This window comes from Theropithecus gelada, chromosome 6 (assembly GCF_003255815.1).
Source record: "Theropithecus gelada isolate Dixy chromosome 6, Tgel_1.0, whole genome shotgun sequence".
Taxonomy (NCBI): Eukaryota; Metazoa; Chordata; class Mammalia; order Primates; family Cercopithecidae; genus Theropithecus; species Theropithecus gelada.
In genome coordinates this window covers 34482958-34504041 of record NC_037673.1, presented here as the reverse complement: position 1 = coordinate 34504041, position 21084 = coordinate 34482958, and the positions used below count along the sequence as shown (strand labels likewise).

Genomic DNA, 21084 nt, shown 5'->3' with positions numbered 1-21084 from the left:
ATTAAGTGTGCTACATTTTTAGCAATACAAACTTCAAAAAGAAATCAGAAATTAACTTATGAATTCTGGTGATATTTTATTTAGAAAAAGATAATCACTGATTTTAAGATCTTAATTTTTCTTTCTTCTAAATGCTACACTAATTAGACATAAGATAGTATCAGATAATAAAAGTATTTACACACTGAATACAAAATAAATATAAAGTAACTGAAAAACAAATCAGGTTTCCATTGACTTATTTTTTTTTCCCACTGTCCATCCTCTGTTTCATTTTTCTTTGCCTTTTGTAAATCCGTTTCTTTCTTGCTTTCAAATCAACTTTTGGCTCTGGTTTTACCCACTGTATTTCTATTGGTTTCTCCTCAGCTGGCGTTACAAAAACATCTGCAGTGGGATCATGTGGAAGAAGAGTCTTCGGCTCTTTCTTTCTCAGTTTTTGCACATCTTTCACTTGCTGTTTCTCTCTGTATTTTGCAGCTGTGATGGATCTTATGACACGCCGATGCTAAAATTAAAAAAAAAAAAAAAGGTTAGACGCTTTTGAAATAAAAATAAACATTTTATATAAGGCAAAAACTTTCAGTTATGAACCTTATATCCCTTCAGCCAGTGTCATGAAAAAAAGGAGTAATTTCCAAGTCTCTATGCAGCAAAAACCAAATTCAGTTTCACAGGTAATAAAACAGCAATTACTTCACAGAATCATTTTGGCCAAAGGGTTCCGGTACATTGAAGACTACTGAACAAAACAACAGCTTACCATGTTTGGTGACTGGTAGTGAGGATTTTCATATAAAGTTGGTCCTCCAAAACTTCCCTGGAAAATCTTTATGAGATTTAAGACAAAACGAGGTCCTATTTCTACAAGAGCAGCATCTTCTTCTATGATCTTTAATAAAAAGGAAACATTTCGTTTTGGTTTGGTTACATTATTCCAAAAAGGTATACTGACTATAACCTCATTATAAATGTGCCTGAAATAATTGATAATCCATAAAATCAAGGTGGGGGTGAAACTTGGTAAATGCCAAATCATCAGTATTTTCTGAAATCTATTAGTACGTATAGGAAGTCATCATGGAAAAATGTTTTTTCAGTGTGTACTTTTCAAATTGAGTAATTCGATTTTGGTTTACATCTTGCTTCTCACAATGCATATATCCTTGAAAAACTGTGGTTAAATAGGATTTTAAAATAGTAACCACTATTAACAAAATGTATTAAAGCATATTATGGGGGAACTCTTGAAATGTAAACCAATCCCTAAATTGTTTATAAATCTAATTCAAGATAGATTAAAAGGATATGTAGCCAAATTTATTTCATAGCTACTGATTATGGAATTAAAAGGTGACTTCTGAACAACAAATACTTATGTTATCTATTAGTTCAGGCATGTCTGCCCTCAGAGGTTAGGAGGATGTGTTCAACTCACATGCCAGGTATCCAATATAAAATATGCAGAAAAGAGCTCAGTTTATGTCATGTGCTGTCTAAAATTTTGTTCTTGTTCTCTTCCACCTCTTCATCTTTCTGCACTTATCCTGCCAAACTCCTGCTTCAAGATTTCTAGAATCACCTCTTCTTTTCTCCTGAATGAGTCACTGTATGACTCATCATCTAACAGTTGCCACTGAATGCCTTCTATAGCAATTACATTTTGCTAGGTCTTAACCCTTGAGGTGGTTTTAAAGCTTTTAGAGAAAAACTTATATTTTACTGTATCCTTTACAGCACTTTCCACAAATTAGGAACCCAAGTATCTCATGGATTTTCAAGCTACTCCTTTTCTATAAAGTGAAATATATAATGGCTTATTAGGAAATCCATACTGTGTATCAACTAACAGTCATGAATAGAAGTAGGTAGAGATCACTTAAAGTATAAGACAGTACATAGTTACTTGCAGCAATCTCTTTAGGGAAAAGGGAGCTATTTAAAACAAAAGGATTGTTTGCATTTTTTGTGTATGCAGACCCTGTATATCCTTATCTAAAAGTTTAATTAAAAATTGATCATGTACAGTGGCTCACACCTGTAATCCCACCTACTCAAGATGCTGAGGAGGGATGATCATTTGAGGCCAGGAGGTTCAAGATCAACCTAGGCAACACTGCGACACTCTATCTCTAATAAAAAAAAAATTAGGCCGGGCGCAGTGGCTCACGCCTGGAATCCCAGACTTTGGGAGGCCAAGGTGGGAGGATCACCTGAGGTTAGGAGTTTGAGACCAGCCTGGTCAACATGGTAAAACCCCATCTCTACTAAAACTAAAAAAATTAGCCAGGCGTGATTACGGGTGCCTGTAATCCCAGTTACTCAGGAAGCTGAGGCAAGAGAAGCTTGAACCCGGGAGGTGGGGGTTGCAGTGAGCCGAGATTGTGCCACTGCACTCCAGCCTGGGCAACAAGAGCGAGACTCTGTCTCAAAAAATAAATAAATAAATAAATAAATTTAATTCCGTTAAAAAGAAGGTATAATTTAAAAAATCAAGTAAAGCTTACCTGAAAGTTCCGAAACCATATCCTATTATCCAAAATGGTGAAAGTAAACACATGGTCCACGAATGGTTGGCTTTTGGGATGATACCGTGGTGTACTAAAGATCTAGTTTAAAAAGTGTATGTTAGTTCCTTATTCCAAGACATATCATGTATATTTTGGATAGCTAAAAGATATTTACCTGAATTAAGAGTTCTTTTAACAAAGCATAATGTGGTAATTCATCAAAAGCCTATAAAAATAAAGGAAGCATATTATTTAACAGTAGATTGCCTTGTTTAAAACTGTTTGCTCATTTGTTTCTATAACCTCATTATAAGTGTGCCTGAAAGAATTGATAATCCATAAAATCAAGGTGAGGGTGAAACTAAATTGAATTACACAACTATATCTACTAAAAACCACGCCAGATAAGAAAATTAGACCTCATACACTGAATGAGAAACTTACAGGGTCAAAAGACAAAAGGGGCCGAGAACCTTTCAAACAGTTTCCAGTCATCTTTAGTTCAGCAAGGGTATGAACTAGAAAAATTGCAATGAAAACAAAAATAGTTACAACTTTTACACAACTATTTCAAAAGATTATTTTTAATTTCCTCATCTAAAAAATTTTATTGAGTCAACTTACTATTTTGAACAAGGAATTTAGCAGACGGTCCATGAGGTGAATTTGAAAGCCTGAAAGATATAGAGGAAGCTTTTTCAACTGATCAGCGAATGTAGTCAATGCTTACCACCTATTCACCATAAATAATATGCTTATATTCATATATTTAATTTTCTTTAAAGGTATCAAGTTTTGTGAAATCAAAAAAGTTTTATTCATTCTCAACCTCTTAACGTGAAAGACTAGGAGTCTATAACATAAAAGGTACAAAGAACAAATCCACTTAAATAAAGGAGTTTAACCAATATCTTAATACATTCTCTTACCACATATAGAGATCTTGTTTTTTCTTAGCTTCAAAATAGATGCATTTATTACAGTTCTTCATTTCACAAACCTAAAGGAAGCAAAGTATAGGAAAATGAAGTAGATAATATAAGTGAGAACTAAAGTAATTATATGTGATTAATATCATTTAGATTATCTCAAAAACACCTAACCAGGCTAATAGGCTACAAAGACCAAAACATTTATTTATTCACAGAAGGAACCTTTAAGTTCCTTCTAGGTATTCTACACAAGGTAAACTAGATGCTCTGCCCGTATCTTGGATGAAATTATCTATCATATTTTTGGGCCTAGCATCTAAAATGGTCTCACTTCTGATTACTGGAAACCTCCCCCCTCCTTTTTTTTTTTTTTTTTTTGAGATGGAGTTTCGCTCTTGTTGCCCAGGCTGGAGTGCAATGGCACGATCTTGGCTTACCGCAACCTCCACCTCTCAGGTTCAAATGATTCTCCTGCTTCAGCCTCCAGAGTAGCTGGGATTACAGGCATGCGCCATCACGCCCTGCTAATTTTGTATTTTTAGTAGAGATGGGGTTTCTCCATGTTGGTCAGGCTGGTCTTGAACTCCTGACCTCGGGTGATCTGCCTGCCTTGGCCTCCCAAAGTGCTGGGATTACAGGCGTGAGCCACAACGCCTGGCCAGGAACCTCTTCTGCCCATAGTCCCATGTATAAACCACAAAGACTAAAAATAGATAAGGAATACCACAACTAATCTTATGTTGATCCTTCATAATCAATCTTCTTAGCCAATCTTATGAAAATCCAGTCCTTACAGAACTAAAAACATCCTTTTTAATGATTATTTTGGTTTTTAACTTTTTAGCTTTTTGATATTAAGATTACAAAACTTAAGTTGTTCTTCATTTATACTATCATTTCTGGTGATTTGGTTCTATAAAGTCATTAAGGGATTGGGTAAAAAGCCTAAGAATATAAAACCTATTTCAAATTAAACTTCAATGTCTTCAAGGCTTACAAAAGTCACACTTGAGAAGATATAAAAACATTACAAGAGTGAAGTCTTGTATTACTGTAGTATTCATAAACCCTAATTAATATAGTACTCATAAACTCCAAACTATTTAAGACTTTAAACCTAACAACTTATGGGTGGATGAGGTTCATGCCTGTAACCCCAGCACTTTGGGAGGCCAAGGCAGGTGGCTTTGGGAGGCCGAGGTGGGTGAATTGCCTGAGCAACCCGGCAAAGCCCCATCTCCACTAAAAATACAAAAAAATTAGCTGGGCATAGTGGCGTGTGCCTGTAGTCCCAGCTACTTGGGAGGCTGACACAGGAGAATTGCTTAAACCCAGGAAGCAGAGGCTGCAGTGAGTTGAGATCATGCCACTTCACTCCAGCCTGGGTAAGAGTGAGACTTTGTCTCCAAAACCAGTTAAACAAATAAACAAACCCTGACAACTTAAAAAAAAAAAAAAACTTAGGTCCAATGCTTTTGTTTCTTATGGGTCTTAGAATAAACACAAAAATGGGAAGCTTGTGCCACTTCTGGGCCTTTGTAGTTGCCATTTTCTCTTCCTAGATGGTCTTTTACCATATTTCTCCTTCATTAAATCTCTGCTCAAATATTAAGTTAAACATCATCCCTTTGAACAGGTTTTACCGGTCTAGTCTCAGCTGCTGAAAACCTATAACCTGCTTCATTTCTCCTATCTTTACTTGAAATTATAAACCTTGTTTATGGCCTGTCTCCATTAGAATGTAAGTTCCATAATGACAGGGACATTGCTCTGTTAAACACAGTTTCTGCAACACATAGAATGATGTGGTATTATAGCAGAGGTTCAAAAATTTGTGCTCTCAAGAAGGCTAATAGTAAAAAAATGATCCTAATTCTTCTAAGTTTTGAAAATTTTGCTTTAAAATGTAAATTCATGTTCTGTGCTTCCAGAGGTTAAAAAAATATACATAAGTGTAGTATACTTTGAAAATGTAACCTATTCCTAGTTAATACCTTAAGAGCAGTTCCACACAAATCACTTTAATACTGGCAAAACACTTTTTATCATGTGGGGTTTCTACATATATAGATATGTTTAATGGACTTCTTATTTTACTTTATATATGCTGACTGATCATTTTTTGAGTACCTACTACGGATTTAGCATAATACTAGACACTACGGGGTTAAAAAATGAGACATAATCCTTCTCCTGAGATTTCAATATGCTTGTTCAGACAAAACAAACAGACATGACTGAAGCATTAAACTGTAGGAGAAAAATCTGGAAGAGCAGTTATTGAAGAGTTAATAAAACGTGTCTGAATAGTTTTTACAAAACAATTTTTAAAGTCACTGAATGACTTATTTTTGAAATGAGCCACTGTTAATGTCTTTAAAATATTTTATTGCAATTACTTTCTAAAATTACCTCGTTAATCACAAATAGCTTATCCTTACGATCCATTTTAGTATCTAGAAAAAGAAAAAAAAGACAAAGCAAGTAAATTAAAGGTGATTTCAAAGTTATTTCAATCAAACCACATATGCTATCTAAAAAATAAGTGTTTTTACACTCTTCAGTTTAAAGGAGATTTTATTATTAATTTTCAAAACAAGACCTGAAAACAATCGCTTAAAAAATCTTGACTCTTTGTAAATGTAAAGAAAATAAAATAGAGTCTGTAAGAATTAGAAATTATAGTGTAAGCAGTGTTTCTCAGTATTTAGGTATTTTAGGAATCCTTTTCAAAAATGGGAAAATTCTCACAAACCAAAGACTATGTTAAAGGAAACCAGTTTCAATGAAGATATCTTTCACTTGTTAATCACAGATGTCAAAGAAAACTGACTTCATGCCTGTGTAACAAATCTGCACATATACTCCTTGAACCTAAAAAAAAGTTAAAATTTTTAAAATAAAAAAAAAAAAAAAACCCCAAAACACCTCTCAACATAAGCACAAACATGATGCGTTGCCACTCCACTGTTCTAAACGATTTTTTTTTTTTTTTTTTTTGAGACAGGGTCTTGCTCCTTGCCCAGGCTGAAGTGTAGTGGCACAATCATGGCTCATGGCAGCCTTGACCTCCTGGGCTCAAGCCATCCTCCTGCTTGAGACTCCTGTGTAGCTGGGACTGCAGGCAAGTGGTCCCACACCTGGCTAATTTACTTTACTGTTTTCGACTCCAACTTAAAAGGTGCTTCAAATTCTATCCCAGGTACATTTTTCAACAAAAACAGTTAAAAAGAAAAAAAAAAAAAGCCCAAAAAGCAACACATGGCAGTCCTTAGCACTTAGGACAAACCATCCCACCTATCTCAGGACCTTTAGAAACATTACAGTGAAGGCATTCCTGGACTTTCAAGAAATGTTTCAATAATATTAGGACATCTGTTTTAAAAAGTAAAGAAACTACCTAATGAAGTCTAAAGAATTTCTTACAAAATGTTAACTAGAAAAATTGTGGCACTTGAAAAGATAAAAGGTATTGTGTTTTTTTCGTGAAAACACTGAACAAATGAAGAATATATAAAATAAGTGAAAACATAAAAATAGCTAAGTTTATAGACAGAAATTTCTAAAGTATATGATACAAAGGCACCTGCTTTAGAATGAGGCATCAACATTCTCAAGTCCTGCATTAAATGTCTTGTCCTGAAATTTATTCCTCTGGAAGAAAAGATGAGAATCCGTTCCTTATTTTTCCACTTGCCCTAAAGAAAAAGAAAATGTTAAAAAGATTTTAAAATCTCATACTGAACTGACCTTGTTTTGTGACAGGGTCTCACACTGTTGTCCAGACTGAAGTGCAGTGATGCATGCTCACAGCTCACTGCAGTTTCAAGTTCCTGGGCTCAAGTGATCCTCCCACCTCAGCATCTGCAGTAGCTGGATACTACAGACATGTGCCACCATGCCCAGTTAGTATTTTTTTTTTTTTTTTTGTAGAGACAGGAGTCTCCCTATGTTGCCCAGGCTGGTCTCCAACACCTGGGCTCAAGCGGCTTGGCCTCCCAAAGTGCTGGGATTATAGGTGAGAACCACTGCACCTGGCCCTGTTTGTTTTTTAAGAGCTTCCAGGTAGCAAGTCAAACCATCCTGACTCCTTTAATTTCATCTCTCACCAACATTCACTGACCACATCTGCCACCCAGAAATGCCCTCCTTGGTTTCTTGTTTTTCATCTTCAATCTCTCCAATTCCTCCTCCCAACCCTGAAAGTTCTTTCTTAGCCCTCTTTTATTTCTGTGCTCTCCATGCAGAGGTCTCATAATAATTTCTCACAATTCTTAATCCTTTCTTATTCACACTGCACTTAGAGTCTTATATTAACTGCAAAACTCCTAAATGGCTAACTTTCTCAGACATGAAGAACACCTCCAACGGATATGGTTGACTAGCTCTTTCAAGTTTACTTTTTTTTTTTTTTTGAGATGGAGTCTCACTCTGTCACCCAGGCTGGAGGGCAGTGGCGCAATCTCCACCTCCCGGGTTCAAACGACTCTCCTGCCTCAGCCTCCTGAGTAGCTGGGGTTATGGGTGCCCACCACTGCACCTGGCTGATTTTTTTTTTTTGTAGTTTTAGTAGAGACAGGGTTTCACCATCTTGGCCAGGCTGGTCTTGAACTCCTGACCTAGTGATCCACCCTCCTTGGCCTCCCAAAGTGCTGGGATTACAGGCGTGAGCCACCGCGCCCGGCCATTTTTAAAGTAATACTTCAGTCACATCCTTACTTCCCAGAGTTTTCTAAACAAAGTTCAAACGACATAGCTTCGACACTGAATTGTAAAATACATTTTCATTTTTACATCATTATTGCCCCAAATGAAGCCTAATGCAATCCAATCTGGCTCTATTTTTTACATTTTTCAGCATTTCCCTACTTCAAACTCTTTTGAATGTCAAAATTCTACACTTCTTCTGATATGCAGCTTAAAGACTAAATCCTTCATGATTCTTTATCTTATTATACTAGGGTAAACGTAATCTCTATCTCTTGCATTTCCATAGAATGTATCAAAGTATGGCTCAGATTATGGATACTATCTAGCTCCTTAAGGGAAGAGTGAGAACACTAACATTTATTGGAAGTGTACAAGCCCAGCTTATTTTTCATAAAAAGTAAATATTCTCTCCCCCCCCTCCCCGGCCCCAATCTGCAGGTCAGAAAAGAGCGGGGCTAGAATTTACACTTATCTTTTATTCCTCAGAGCTCACACTCCTTTCCTAGAGCTTGCCATCACACCACACGGGGTCATTGACTTAACACCTACTGCGTGCTAGACTACTCTGCTAAGTGCGGAGGACGCAGAAATTAATGTCAAAGATAATCCTTGCCTTCACAGTATTCTGTCTAGCTTAAGATGAGTTCTCAGTTGAATGAAATCTAGCTAATTCCAACTAACGTGCACTTCTTTTGAATAAAAACCATCAACTTATTTGAATTCTTAAGTTTCCTCCTAAACTCCAACATTTCAGGAGGAAGGGGTCACATGCTAGTCACCTTTGCAATCTCAAACCCAAAGGATGCCTAACTTGGTAAAATGCATGGCACATTCAATGTCTGTTGAATACAAGTAAAGCTCATAGTACCTAGCCTATTTTTCATTATCCCTTGAGTTGAAAACTGGTTAATAAATCAGAGTCACAGTCCTAAGGGCAACAACTTTTTAAAGGCTCACCTAACAAACTGTAGGATCCCTGACTGAGAGTGGCTGACTATGGCAGTATATGGGCATACCAATCACTGGAAGAAATACTCAACAGCAAGAAATAGCCAAGGAAAACTTTTCAAAAATATTAAAAAAACAAAACAAAACAAAACAACTCAACAACTACGAAGACAAAACGCTAGATCTGAGCACCCTGTAAGTCGCTTTCCCGTGGGCCGGGTGAAGATTTTAAAACCCGCCGCCTCCAGGAGGGCGGACACGTGCACAAGGATTAGCTGAAAACTCGGTGCCCAGTCTGGCTGGGAGAATTGCTAAAATCGACCTACCGTTAACACTCTGGCTACTCTGAAATTAGCAGAGCTGTAGTCAAGTAAGTAACCCAAGAAAAGGCGCACAGAGCCGCCGCCGCCGGTGTAGCCCGGGGGCATCCCCTTCTACCTTGCAAACGGGGCCTGGGATCCGGTCCCTCTCTTCTTCCTCCACCTCCTCTGCGGTGGTGTGCCGCTTAGTTGGCGGCGCGGCATCTTTTTCGTTTCGTTTTGGCTTCTTCGCCTGCACTGCCAAGTCTCCACGCCGTTTCCTCTTGGTTGCCGCCATCTTGCCTTACTACCTGCGCTCTTGGCCTGTTTTCAGGCGTTGCCTCTCGCTCCTCTTTCCGATCTCTATGGTTCGGTGGCTCTAAGCGCTCAGCTACGCGGTTGTCCTCCAGGTCTGCGGTGTCTCCTTCCGGTCTCAGTGGCGCTGCACGCGCGGCTCTCTAGGCCTCCTTCAGCTCTGTGGTGACGGTGGCGGAAGTGGAGGGCAGGTCTGAAGAGTGGCGGGACCGGCTCCACTTCCTACGCGATTTCTCAGAGCTGTCTAGCTGCTCCTCAGGGACTTTCCTGGGAAGGTCTCTCGGGCGTCCAGACCCCACCGCAAAGGTAGGGTGTCCGCACTCGGGGACCCCGAGACTAATAAGCGATGCTGTCCCGCGGGCGGGCTGGTGAATGGGCTTGTCTGGGACTCTTGGGGGATCTTCTGGACACTCTGGGCGCTCCCCCCATCGCCTGTTCTGTTGGAAGCGAGGCTGGTGCCGCGGTCGGATTCATAGCTCCTGTTTGTTTGGCCGGGAGAAGCTGGCCCCAAGCGGAGATACCGTGTCAGTTGCGTGTCTTCATTCTTCACAACTTTTCACGTTATTGTCCTCTTACAGAGACGAGGAAATCGTAACTTAATTTTCCCGCAAAATTACAAAGACAATTAAGTGACATAGGTGGGATTCGGCCTGGTCAGCTGAGTTCAGCCGCCCAGCCCCCGTCCACCTCTCAGCGCAGGTGGAGCTCGCCAGACCTCGCCTGCACTGATGTGAGTTTTATTGTCCAGTCCCTTCAGGTGTTTCGCGATTCGCCGAGCAGGTGTTGGCCCCAGGAGCATTTCCCTCCGGGCCGAATGCGCAGTGGACTATGCCCCTTCTGACCCAGCAGATCCAAGATGAGGATGATCAGTACAGCCTTGTGGCCAGCCTTGACAACGTTAGGAATCTCTCCACTATTTTGAAAGCTATTCATTTCCGAGAGCATGCCACGTGTTTCGCAACTAAAAATGGTATCAAAGTAACAGTGGAAAATGCAAAGTGTGTGCAAGCAAATGCTTTTATTCAGGTACGGAAGTAGGCGCCTTTAAGCCTGTGCCATAGATATTCTAAATGCAATTTAATGATATCCGAAGGTTTTAGTAGACATAATAAATAACTTAATACGCATAATAACTTAATAGTCAATAGTCATAATAAATAATAGATAAATAACTTAATAGTCTTAAGTTAGAGAACAAACGTCATTACTTGAATTTTTTTTTTTCTCTCCCGGTAACAAATTCTTTTCCCATCTTGTTTTACAGAGATAATGGTTAGTAATGACTAAAGTTTATTAAACTAGACTGTCGGCTAGGCTACAGTCTTCTTAGTGTTTAACTTATTTAATTTTAACAATAATCCTATAAGGCAGGTTCTGTTGTTATTCCCGTTTTATATATGTGGAAACGAGGCACAATTTTAAGTGATTTGCCAACAGTCCCACAGCTGGTAAGTGGCTGAATTGGGATAAGAACCCTGAACATTTGTTTCCAGAATATCTGCTCTTTTTACCACTGCGATACTACCACCTTGCTGTTACTAAAGAGTATTTTTTCCCTTTACTGGTTGTAATAGAATTTTTGTTCTTCCAAAGTAATATTTGTATGGTTCAGATAGGATTGCAAATTCAACTAAGCATTTTTTTTAACACGTAAGTGCACAGCATGACCTCAGGGATAGAGAGGTAAATAAGACATGGTTCTTGTCCTTGTGCGGCGACATGGTATAGTGGCTCACACCTGTATTTCCAGCTGCTCAGGAGACTGAGGCTGAGGCGCGAAGATCGCTTGAACTCAGGCATTAAAGACCAGCCTGAGTAACCATAGTGAGACCCCCGAATCAATAAAAAATAATAATAAAAGTTGTAACTAATATTGCTCATGCATTATCAAGTCATCCGTCTGTTTTCCAAGTGACCTTAGCAGTAGTGATACGCACAAAAACGAGATAAGGGAGAGTCCCAGAGGGATAGTTTTAGATCCAGGAATGGATATAAGGATGCTTCAAAGGATGTCTCTAAGATGTTTTGATTGCTAATCAGAAATTATTCTCATGGGATTAGCACAGTATTGTATTTTTTAAACATATAAAGTGAAATCTAGGACATTGTATATTTTCATTCTTTTACATAACAATTTTCATTTTTACTTTTTCCGTAGGCTGGAATATTTCAGGAATTTAAAGTTCAGGAAGAGTCTGTTACTTTTCGAATTAATTTAACTGTCCTTTTAGACTGTTTGTCTATTTTTGGATCAAGTCCTATGCCAGGTAAACTATTATCAGTATAAAGACATAAAAGTGTTATATACAGTGGTCAGAAAAATACAGGAAGTTATTTGGAATATAAACATTTGTTCAGAAAGCTAATGCCAATTCATTTTTCGGTGGCCACAGTCATGGGTTCTAACATTTCACAATGTTAATTGCAAGTATGTTTATAGTTCTTTCATATTTGTAAAAGTATTTACATTCATCTTTTTTTAATTTACAAGGCTTTGAGGGATTTTAAATTTGAACTGGCCAAAAGAATACTTTGGACATGTCTTTAATATCTTTAACATTGTGAAATGTTTTAATTGCTTCTCTTCCCTAACTTGTCCAGAATTACTCAGCTAGTTAGTGGCAGAGAAAAACGAAAGCCAGTTCTCCTGACTCCTAGTTTACTGTGTTCAAAATTTGTTTCTTTTAAGCCATATTTTATAAGTTATGTCTATTTTGATAAATGATTTTTTGGTGTTTTTGAGACGGAGTTTCTCTCTTGTTGCCCAAGCTGGAGTACAATGGCAGAATCTCGGCTCACTGCAACCTCTGCCTCCCAGGTTCAAGCGCTTCTCCTGCCTCAGCCTCCCAAGTAGCTGGGATTACAGGCACGTGCCACCATGCCCGGCTACTTTTTTGTATTTTTAGTAGAGATGAGATTTCACCATGTTAGCCAGGCTGGTCTAAAACTCCAGACCTCAGGTGATCTGCCCGCCTCAGACTCCTGAAGTGCTGGGATTACAGGCACGAGCCACCGTGCCTGGCTGCCAAATGATTTTCTTTAAAATGTATATTTTTTTATTTGTTAAGGGAATTATTTTTAAGAATGGTGAAATTCAATTGCTGTAGGTATAAAACTGTAAGGAATCCCCAGAATTTTATTTCATAGGAAAGCAACCTAGAGATTAGCTAGGAAAAATTCAATATAGTTCTCCAGAAAAGTGTATTTTAACTTTCCACAGACAGTTCCACTGTTGAATTATACATTTTCTAATGACAGTGTTCTCCAGCTGGTTTTTCGTAAAAGCATCTGTCATGTTCCATTCCTCACTGTGGCTCTCAGTCCAGCAAGGAGAAGGACTTTGAATATCCTGTCATAGTCCTCCTTGCCGCTAGTGGCTTGCAGTGTTAAAATTTATACCACCATTAACAACCCTCTTTTTCTCTCAGTTTGATTTTAAAATGTGAGGAAATATAAATATCTCCCAGTTGGAAAAGTTAGAAGGATCCTTCTCATAGTGAGTACACTGACGTTACAGTACAGATGATAGCAATCCACTGTTACACACATTGAACCTTCAAGGAATAGCATACCCTGTTCTGCAGCAATTTAGTTACTTGCTGTGTTGATCCATATAGATTCTCTATTCTGAAATTTTATGGATGTAAAATCAACAAGCTACTTCTGAGGTGTTTATGACAACCTGAAAATGATTCCAAAGAATTATGTTACATTTTATTCTGGTTCCCAGTTTTCTTGTATTTTTGGAATTGTCTACACACAACTGTCATCAGGGAAGATGTAATCCCTTTTTATGAGGAAATACATGTATGTGAGAAATTGGACGGAATAAATTATTCTTGAGAAATTTGATGTATCATTTCGAGGAGAAGCTGAACCCAGAGCTATAAAGCTAACGCCAAGTATGACTTCTTTTCATTGCAGGGACTTTAACTGCACTTCGGATGTGTTACCAAGGTTATGGTTACCCTTTGATGCTGTTTCTGGAAGAAGGAGGAGTGGTAACAGTCTGCAAAATCAATACGCAGGAACCTGAGGAGACCTTGGATTTTGATTTCTGCAGCACCAATGTTATTAATAAAATTATTCTGCAGTCAGAGGGGCTCCGTGAAGCATTTTCTGAATTGGATATGACGAGTGAAGTCCTACAAATTACCATGTCTCCTGACAAGCCTTATTTCAGGTACTTGAGAGCAGTGCAGTTATAGGTAATGTGGTCTGTACTCCCATCTTCCCACTTAGACATTTGCTTAGGGTGCAAAATTTTTATTATCCACATTTTTAGAGTTTTCACAACTTTAGACAGCTTGTACTGTTACCTCATAATTTTATGGTTCAAGAAACTTAAGACCCAGGAAGATTCACTCACTATGTCATATTTAGGTGGTAGTGGCATCTAGATGAGAAACCCAGTCCCCTAATTTATAAATGAGTGGTATTTTCATTGTACTACTACTTACTGTCATAGATCAGGTTACATCATGAGGAAAATTGGGTTTAAGTGTTTGAAAGGGTGTTTGTATTATGGTATCTTTTTCAAGTTCAGGTTGCAGAAGAAAATGTTTTCTACACATGGTTCATTCAGTCACCAAGTATCTGTTGATCACCTACCATGTGCTTATTCATCTTATTAAGCATTATGGGAAGAACAGCTTAAAACCAAGGTGAAACCAACATACGTGAAACAGCAAACCATTAAGTACCAATATAGCACACAGAGATACCTGGGAAACGCTTATATAAGGATTTAGAGATGATTGCTCAAAGCTGGCTTCCCAAGATAGGGCAGTTTTCAGCAGGAATACCATATCAAAAAAGCTGCTCCTGATACTTTAACACAAGTGTCTGTTCAGGGTTAGACTCAGTTTAGAGATTCTAGCAATTTAGAGAGAGGATCTAAATATTCTCTTTTCAGAATATTTCAGGATCTAAATACTCTCTTTTTGAAATATTTCAGAATGTTAAATAAAGGCACTAAAGACATATGGAATAAAAGGAATAAGGTATTCTTTTTGTAACTACTTTAGAAGAATTACAGGCCTGGCTGTAAAAGTGCAGTGGCTCACACCTGTAATCCCAGCACTTTGGGAGGCTGAAGTGGGCGGATCATTTGAGGTCAGGAGTTCAAGACCAGCCTGGCCAACATGGTGAAACCCTGTCTCTACTAAAAGTAGAAAAATTAGTTGGGCGTGGTGGCGCGTGCCTATAATCCCAGCTACTCGGGAGGCTGAGGTGGGAGAGTCACTTGAACCCAGGAGGCAGATGTTGCAGTGAGCTGAGATTTCACCACTGCACTCCAGCCTGGGTGACAGAGTGAGACTCTGTCTCAAAAAAAGAAAAAGAATCACAGGCCCTTCTCATGACTTTGGGGAGTTAAGAATTTGGCTCAGGGTCCGATAAAAGTGTTAACCAAAATGGAAATTGGACACCCTACTTTAGCAGTGGAATGAAGTGAAAAATTTCAGGTACTTAAACAATATTTCAGAGGATCTCCTCAGTGATCTCTCTCAGCCTGGGTAACTAGATGGACCATGATATCTTTCATCTCCAGGATGGGAAACAATTTGGTGGTAGGGAGGTAGGAGTTGAAATTTTTTCCTGGATATGTTCAATTTGATGGTAGGGGAGGTAGGAGTTGAAATTTTTTCCTGGATATGTTAAATTTTAAGTACCTGTGACACTAGGGAGTAGCTGGATGCATAGTTATGGTGCTCAGGAGATCCATTTAGACTGGAAATTTATATTTGGGAACCATCATCATGGCTGGGCATGGATGAGACGGGTCAGAGAGAGAGATTATATTAGAAGAAAGAAAAGATGGATCCCAGGAAAACCAACACCTGGAAGATGGGGGGCAGAAATGGAGCTTAGAGAAAACCAACCTGGATCTTATCACCATGCTCATATAATAGTTAGCAATGTGCTAACCCTGCAGCAAATGCTTCAGAAGTTCTTGCAGATTAAATCAGCATATTAACACTTACAAATTGTCTACAAATAACTTTTGGTGTTACCAAGTGAGGAAAACCATGAAATAGCCTTGAGAGCAGTCTAAGATACAGAAAAGCTGTAATTCCTCGGTGTAGGATTAGGAACAGACCTAAGGGTTACAGTTGACTTAGATCAAGGTCTTCCATCAGTCCTCAATTCTCTCTCCCATTATATATTTCTGACTTAAGGATGAGGAAAAGTCATTTTCAGAGTAGGATTAGGGTAATGAAATTAAAGTGTCCACTACCCTTTTCCTTTTACAATTGATTTTCTTCAAAGCCGTTGATTAGTTGCCCTGAACTCTCGGAACTCTAGTGGGAGCTTTATTATGGTACTTGTTATCGTGTGTTGTAAGCATTTGTGTACATGTCTGTTTCCTCCACTAGTATGAATTTCTTAAGGAAGTGTTTCCTTTATTTGGATCCTAATGTAGTTTATTTTTGGACCAATGAATAAATGAATCATTTTCTATAGGTTATCTACTTTTGGAAATGCAGGAAGTTCCCACCTTGACTATCCCAAAGATTCTGATTTGATGGAAGCATTTCATTGTAATCAGACCCAAGTCAACAGGTCAGTTCTTAATATAGGGGTTCCCATTGGTGATAAAGAGGAGGTTAAATACCAGATTTCTGTTAAATAAAAACACTTTCAATCTGTTAATTAAAATGCACAGCATTTTATAAAAATAAACAGTAGAGTGCTGGACTTACTAGGGGATGTAGGGTTCTAACAGTGGATGAATTTTAAAAACATCAAGAGAAAATATTAGCAAATTGGATAAGTACCTGATTTTATTCTTAGTTTTGTTACTTTTTGTCCTTGGGAGTTCTGAGCAGTGTTCACTGTGTTGATATAACATCTTTTTATTTTGTTTTCTACAGATACAAGATTTCTTTACTGAAACCCTCTACAAAGGCATTAGTCCTATCTTGTAAGGTATCTATTCGGACAGATAACAGAGGCTTCCTTTCATTACAGTATATGATTAGAAATGAAGATGGACAAATATGTTTTGTGGAATATTACTGCTGCCCTGATGAAGAAGTTCCTGAATCTTGAGTCTTGAGTATGACAATTCACTGATATTTATGTGTACATTTATGACAGATGAAGTTCTTATTCTGAGTACAGTACTCTTTATAATTTCATATTGGATTTTCTATAGAGAAGAAGCACTATGGGGAAGATAGGAGCAAGGTCGTGTACCTAATAGTTACTGTGTTTTCTAAATACATTTTGTAGAGGGCATGTAAATAAATGTTTTCATATAGTCATAGATTATTAAGGGCTGTCCTTTAGTTCTGTCTTTTGAACTCACAGTTATGTGAGCCAATGTAACATTTCAAGAGTCTAAAGGCTTAAAGTTTGATGCAGCTACCTGAAATGTTCTTTTATTTATTTACTATTAGAAAAAGCAAAGGCATATAAGCATTGCTTATTAGTTTGAATTCTAGAGACTAGATCATAAAGTGGTGGTTCTCAAAGTGTTGTGCCCACACCAACATCAGAACGGCCTGCAAACTTGTAGCAAACTCTGGGGAGGAGGCCAGCATTCTGTATTTTAACAAGCTTCCCTCAGGAGATTCTGATGCATGCTAAATTTTGGGAACCACTGGTTTAAAGGAAACTTTTTTCTTTAATAGGAAACTTTTTTTCTTTAATAGGATTTAATTGTATTGAGATAATTGCTTTTACATGTAATTTCCTTGCAAATGTTCTGAAGTTAAGGCATCACTAAACAAGTCTGAACAATTCTTTATGTGATTTATTTTTAAAGTAGACCTTTTAAAGAGATCTGTGAACGGGATATAAAGCAATTTTCAGTGTTACAGGTTTTCTTCTTGTTCTCAAAACTGTTCACTGTAGTAAGTAACGGCAGTCAGTACTTATTACTTTCCATTTGCCTATGAGTTTCTTGACAAATCAAGATGTAGAAAACCAGTTATTAAGTGATTTTGTACTTTCCTGGTAGTTGTCACTAAAATAATTTTTGTGGCATATAAATATATTTAATAAAATACAATACTAAAATTATCTGACTTACTCTCTAGTAGAAAAAATTACATGAGTACAGTGAAGCTTCTGTCTTTGTTACCGTACCAGGTGACAACAGCTCAGTGTCCGTTCGTGGACGGCACTATTGGCCTTTTGAGTGAGATGGTTCTTTAGGATAAAAAACTGTCATCCCTTTGCAGGATTCATTTAGCCTTTCTGGCCCTTACCCACTGATGCTAGTCATTGTGACCACCACCTCCCCCAAATAAAAGTGTACCAAAGTATTAATTGTTGAGAACCATTCAGTGATATTCACCAAAATTGGAAGATATATTGGAATGCCCTACCTCAATATAGGTCACATAGTGTTAGAGAAAATTGGTTTGGAGAGTATTACAGCAAAGTGTGCTGCAAGGAGGCCACTCCAGCACAGTGGCAGGCACTGCTTCCCAGGCATATGGACAATTTTGGGAGGTGGCCAGGGTCAGTACCTGATAACTAATAAGTCTCTCAATCTCAGCATGCCTAATATATAATAGGCATTTAGGAACTTTGTTATATGAAAGAATCTCCAATTTCAGATTTTCTGTTAGCATCTTATTAGTCACTGTTTAATTCTGATGATTTAGCTCTAAATTTATTTTGATCTAAGGTTTTTTATTTTTATTTTTGGAGACAAGATCTTGCTCTGTTGCCCAGGCTGGAGTACAGTTGTAGGATCACAGTTCACTACCTAGGCTCAAGCAATCCTCCCATCTCAGCCTCCCAAATAGTTAGGACTATAGGTGCATGCCACCATGCCCTGCTAATTTTTGTATTTTTGTAGAGACGGGGTTTCACTATGTTGCCTAGGGTAATCTTGAACTCCTGAGCTCAAGCAATCCACCCGCCTTGGCCTCCCAAAAGGCTGGGATTGCAGGTGTGAGCCACCACGCCTGGCCTAATGTATTTTTTAAAAGTTGAATCTAAAAAGAATTTGAAACCAATATAAATCAGCTCAGTAAGGATGGATATTTTTGCACATTTAAAACTATTATTTTAGGCCGGGCGTGGTGGCTCACACCTGTAATCCCAGCACTTTGGGAAGCCGTGGCGGGTGGGTCATCTGAGGTCAGGAGCTCGAGATCAGCCTAGCCAACATGGTGAAACCCCCGTCTCTACTAAAAATACAAAAATTAGCCGGGTGTGGTGGTGGGTGTCTGTAATTCCAGCTACTCGAGAGGCTGAGGCAAGAGAATCACTTGAACCTGGGAGGCGGGGGTTGCAGTGAGCCGAGATTGCACCCTTGCACTCCAGCCTGGGTGACAGAGCAAGACTCCGTCTCAAAAACAATGAAAAATTAAAATAAAAATTATTGTTTTAGCTGCATGTCTTCAGCTATTTAGAATTCAGAGACTAAGAATTGTTTCTAAGTCACTCTAACATCAAGGTACTTACTTTATAAAGAATTTCCTCCTTACGTGTGTTCTATTTGACCCAGGCATTTTTACTTTAATAAAAGTTTAACTTTATTTCCTATGCAAAACCACTAGGGGGAGTGCTCCCTCAGGCAGAGCAGGCGACACTTTGGTGCCACTACAAATTGATGTGTAGCATATAGAAGAACACAGTCTTATATGTGACTTTTAGTTCTGTCTTTTTGAAGTTTATCTCTCTTTCTAGTAAAATTGTGCTTACTGTGAATGGATAAGTAATCTTTTTTTTCATTTTTCATTTGTTGATTTCCCATTCAATGATGTAGTGCTTCCACCTAGAATTGGTGAAATGCTTCAAAATAATACAAATAAAAATATTTGTTAAATTTCACTTTTCTAATAAAAATAAGGCTTGTAACACAATCATTTTAACAGGAAGCCACAGGGTTTCTGTGGTATTATCAAAGTCCCAGTAAAAATTAATTAAAATTGTAAAAGGGCAGAATGTGGCACTCTCAACAGTGGGGTAGGGAATCATTCAGAACATAGAGACTTCCTTCTCTCCTTCCCTGTCTTCACACTGCTTGTCCCTTATCCCCACCTGAAATAAAATCTATTGGGTCCTGAGAAATTGGAGTGTGGAGTATTTTTTCTTTTCCCAATTATGTTTGTAATTTGCTTTCATTCTCTCTTTGGAATAGGCAGCGCTGTTTTATACTAGTATCAGGTTACAAGCACCCCAGGAGGAGTCATTAGCTCTAACAGGATTTCTCTCTCAGGAGTGGACAGCTAGTATTCTAATCAGAAAGACCAAAGGCAGTGGTTTCAAGTGCTTTCTCTATCTGTATCTCAGTCACATCCAGAGGTTTTGATAATCAGCAGAGTAAATGTGTGAAGTATAGTTTTGAAATTCATAGCTTGTTGATCATTATAATAGATACTAGTAGTGGCTCTCAGTGGCAAAACTAGAGGTATTCAGGATATGTGAACTTACTAAATTATTTCAGAGTAATCCTCATATTTAAGTGAAAAGGAAGTAACAATCTAGTGAAGCCTATGGCCTTTACCCTTAGGCATGGTGCCTGACACTTGATCCCAAAATGGTCTTGCTTCCTGCCATTTTGTCCAAGGATTTCTGGTTGCCTTGGCTAACTAGGTTAGGAGAGTACTATTTCTGGAATATTGTCAAGCCTGCCTTAAGTGGACCTTTAATACAGGTTACATAAACTTTTTTCTTTCTTTCTTTTTTTTTTTTTTGAGATGAAGTCCCGCTCTGTTGCCAGGCTGGAGTGCAGTGGTGCGATCTCAGCTCACTGCAACCTCCGCCTCCCAGATTCAAGCAATTCTCCTGCCTCAGCCTCCCGAGTAGCTGGGACTACAGGTGCCTGCGACCACATCCAGCTAATTTTTGTATTTTTAGTAGTGATGGGGTTTCACCATGTTGGCCAGGATGGTCTTGATCTTTTGACTTCGTGATCCTCCCACTGCAGCCTCCCAAAGTGCCTGGGATTACAGGTGTGAGCCACCACGCCTAGCCGGTTACATAAACTTTTTTGTTTGCTTGCTAAAAAATGTTCATTGAGCTAGGTGTGGTGGCTTTCACCTGTAGTCCCAGCACATTGGGGGGCCGAGGCAGGAGGACCATTTTAGCCCAGGAGTTTTGAGACCAGTCTGGCCAACATAGCAAGACCTCATCTCTAAATTTTTTTTTTTTTTTTTTTTAGCCAGGTTTGGAGTATGCATGTAGTCCCAGCTACTCCAGAAGCTAAAGCAGGAGGATTGCTTGAGCCCAGGAGTTCAAGGCTGCAGTGAGCTATGATCATGCCACTACACTACAGCCTGGCAGGAGAGTGGGACTGTGTCTCAACAAAAAATAAAAATATTTATTGAAATCTGTATGTGAGACAGCTTGATCTGGGCTTGAATTATTTTTTTCTAACTTGGTACAGAGATTGTTGGAAAATAA

General features: G+C 38.5%; 2 protein-coding genes across 4 annotated transcripts; one reads left to right on the top strand and one right to left on the bottom strand.

The window, feature by feature from the left end:
- Positions 1-47: 47 nt before the first annotated feature.
- Positions 48-10062, bottom strand: BRIX1 (BRX1, biogenesis of ribosomes). Of its 2 annotated transcripts, XM_025388321.1 has the most exons (10): positions 9539-10062; positions 7029-7140; positions 5855-5898; positions 3440-3510; positions 3135-3184; positions 2955-3028; positions 2686-2736; positions 2508-2609; positions 764-892; positions 48-508 (listed from the first exon to the last, which is right to left on the bottom strand). In XM_025388321.1, the coding sequence occupies exons 1-10, from the start codon at positions 9695-9697 to the stop codon at positions 239-241; spliced, it is 1062 nt and encodes a 353-aa protein (XP_025244106.1). In that variant the 5' UTR covers positions 9698-10062; the 3' UTR covers positions 48-238. The 2 variants fall into 2 exon arrangements, with proteins under 2 accessions (XP_025244106.1, XP_025244107.1); XM_025388322.1 differs by lacking the exons at positions 5855-5898; positions 7029-7140 and having other exon boundaries at positions 52-508; positions 9539-9709.
- On the top strand, positions 9761-19749 carry RAD1 (RAD1 checkpoint DNA exonuclease). Of its 2 annotated transcripts, none has more exons than XM_025388323.1 (6): positions 9761-10020; positions 10472-10740; positions 11873-11981; positions 13639-13897; positions 16180-16278; positions 16590-19749. In XM_025388323.1, the coding sequence occupies exons 2-6, from the start codon at positions 10543-10545 to the stop codon at positions 16765-16767; spliced, it is 843 nt and encodes a 280-aa protein (XP_025244108.1). In that variant the 5' UTR covers positions 9761-10020; positions 10472-10542; the 3' UTR covers positions 16768-19749. The 2 variants fall into 2 exon arrangements, with proteins under 2 accessions (XP_025244108.1, XP_025244109.1); XM_025388324.1 differs by having other exon boundaries at positions 9964-10020; positions 10463-10740.
- The last annotated feature ends 1335 nt before the right edge of the window (positions 19750-21084 follow it).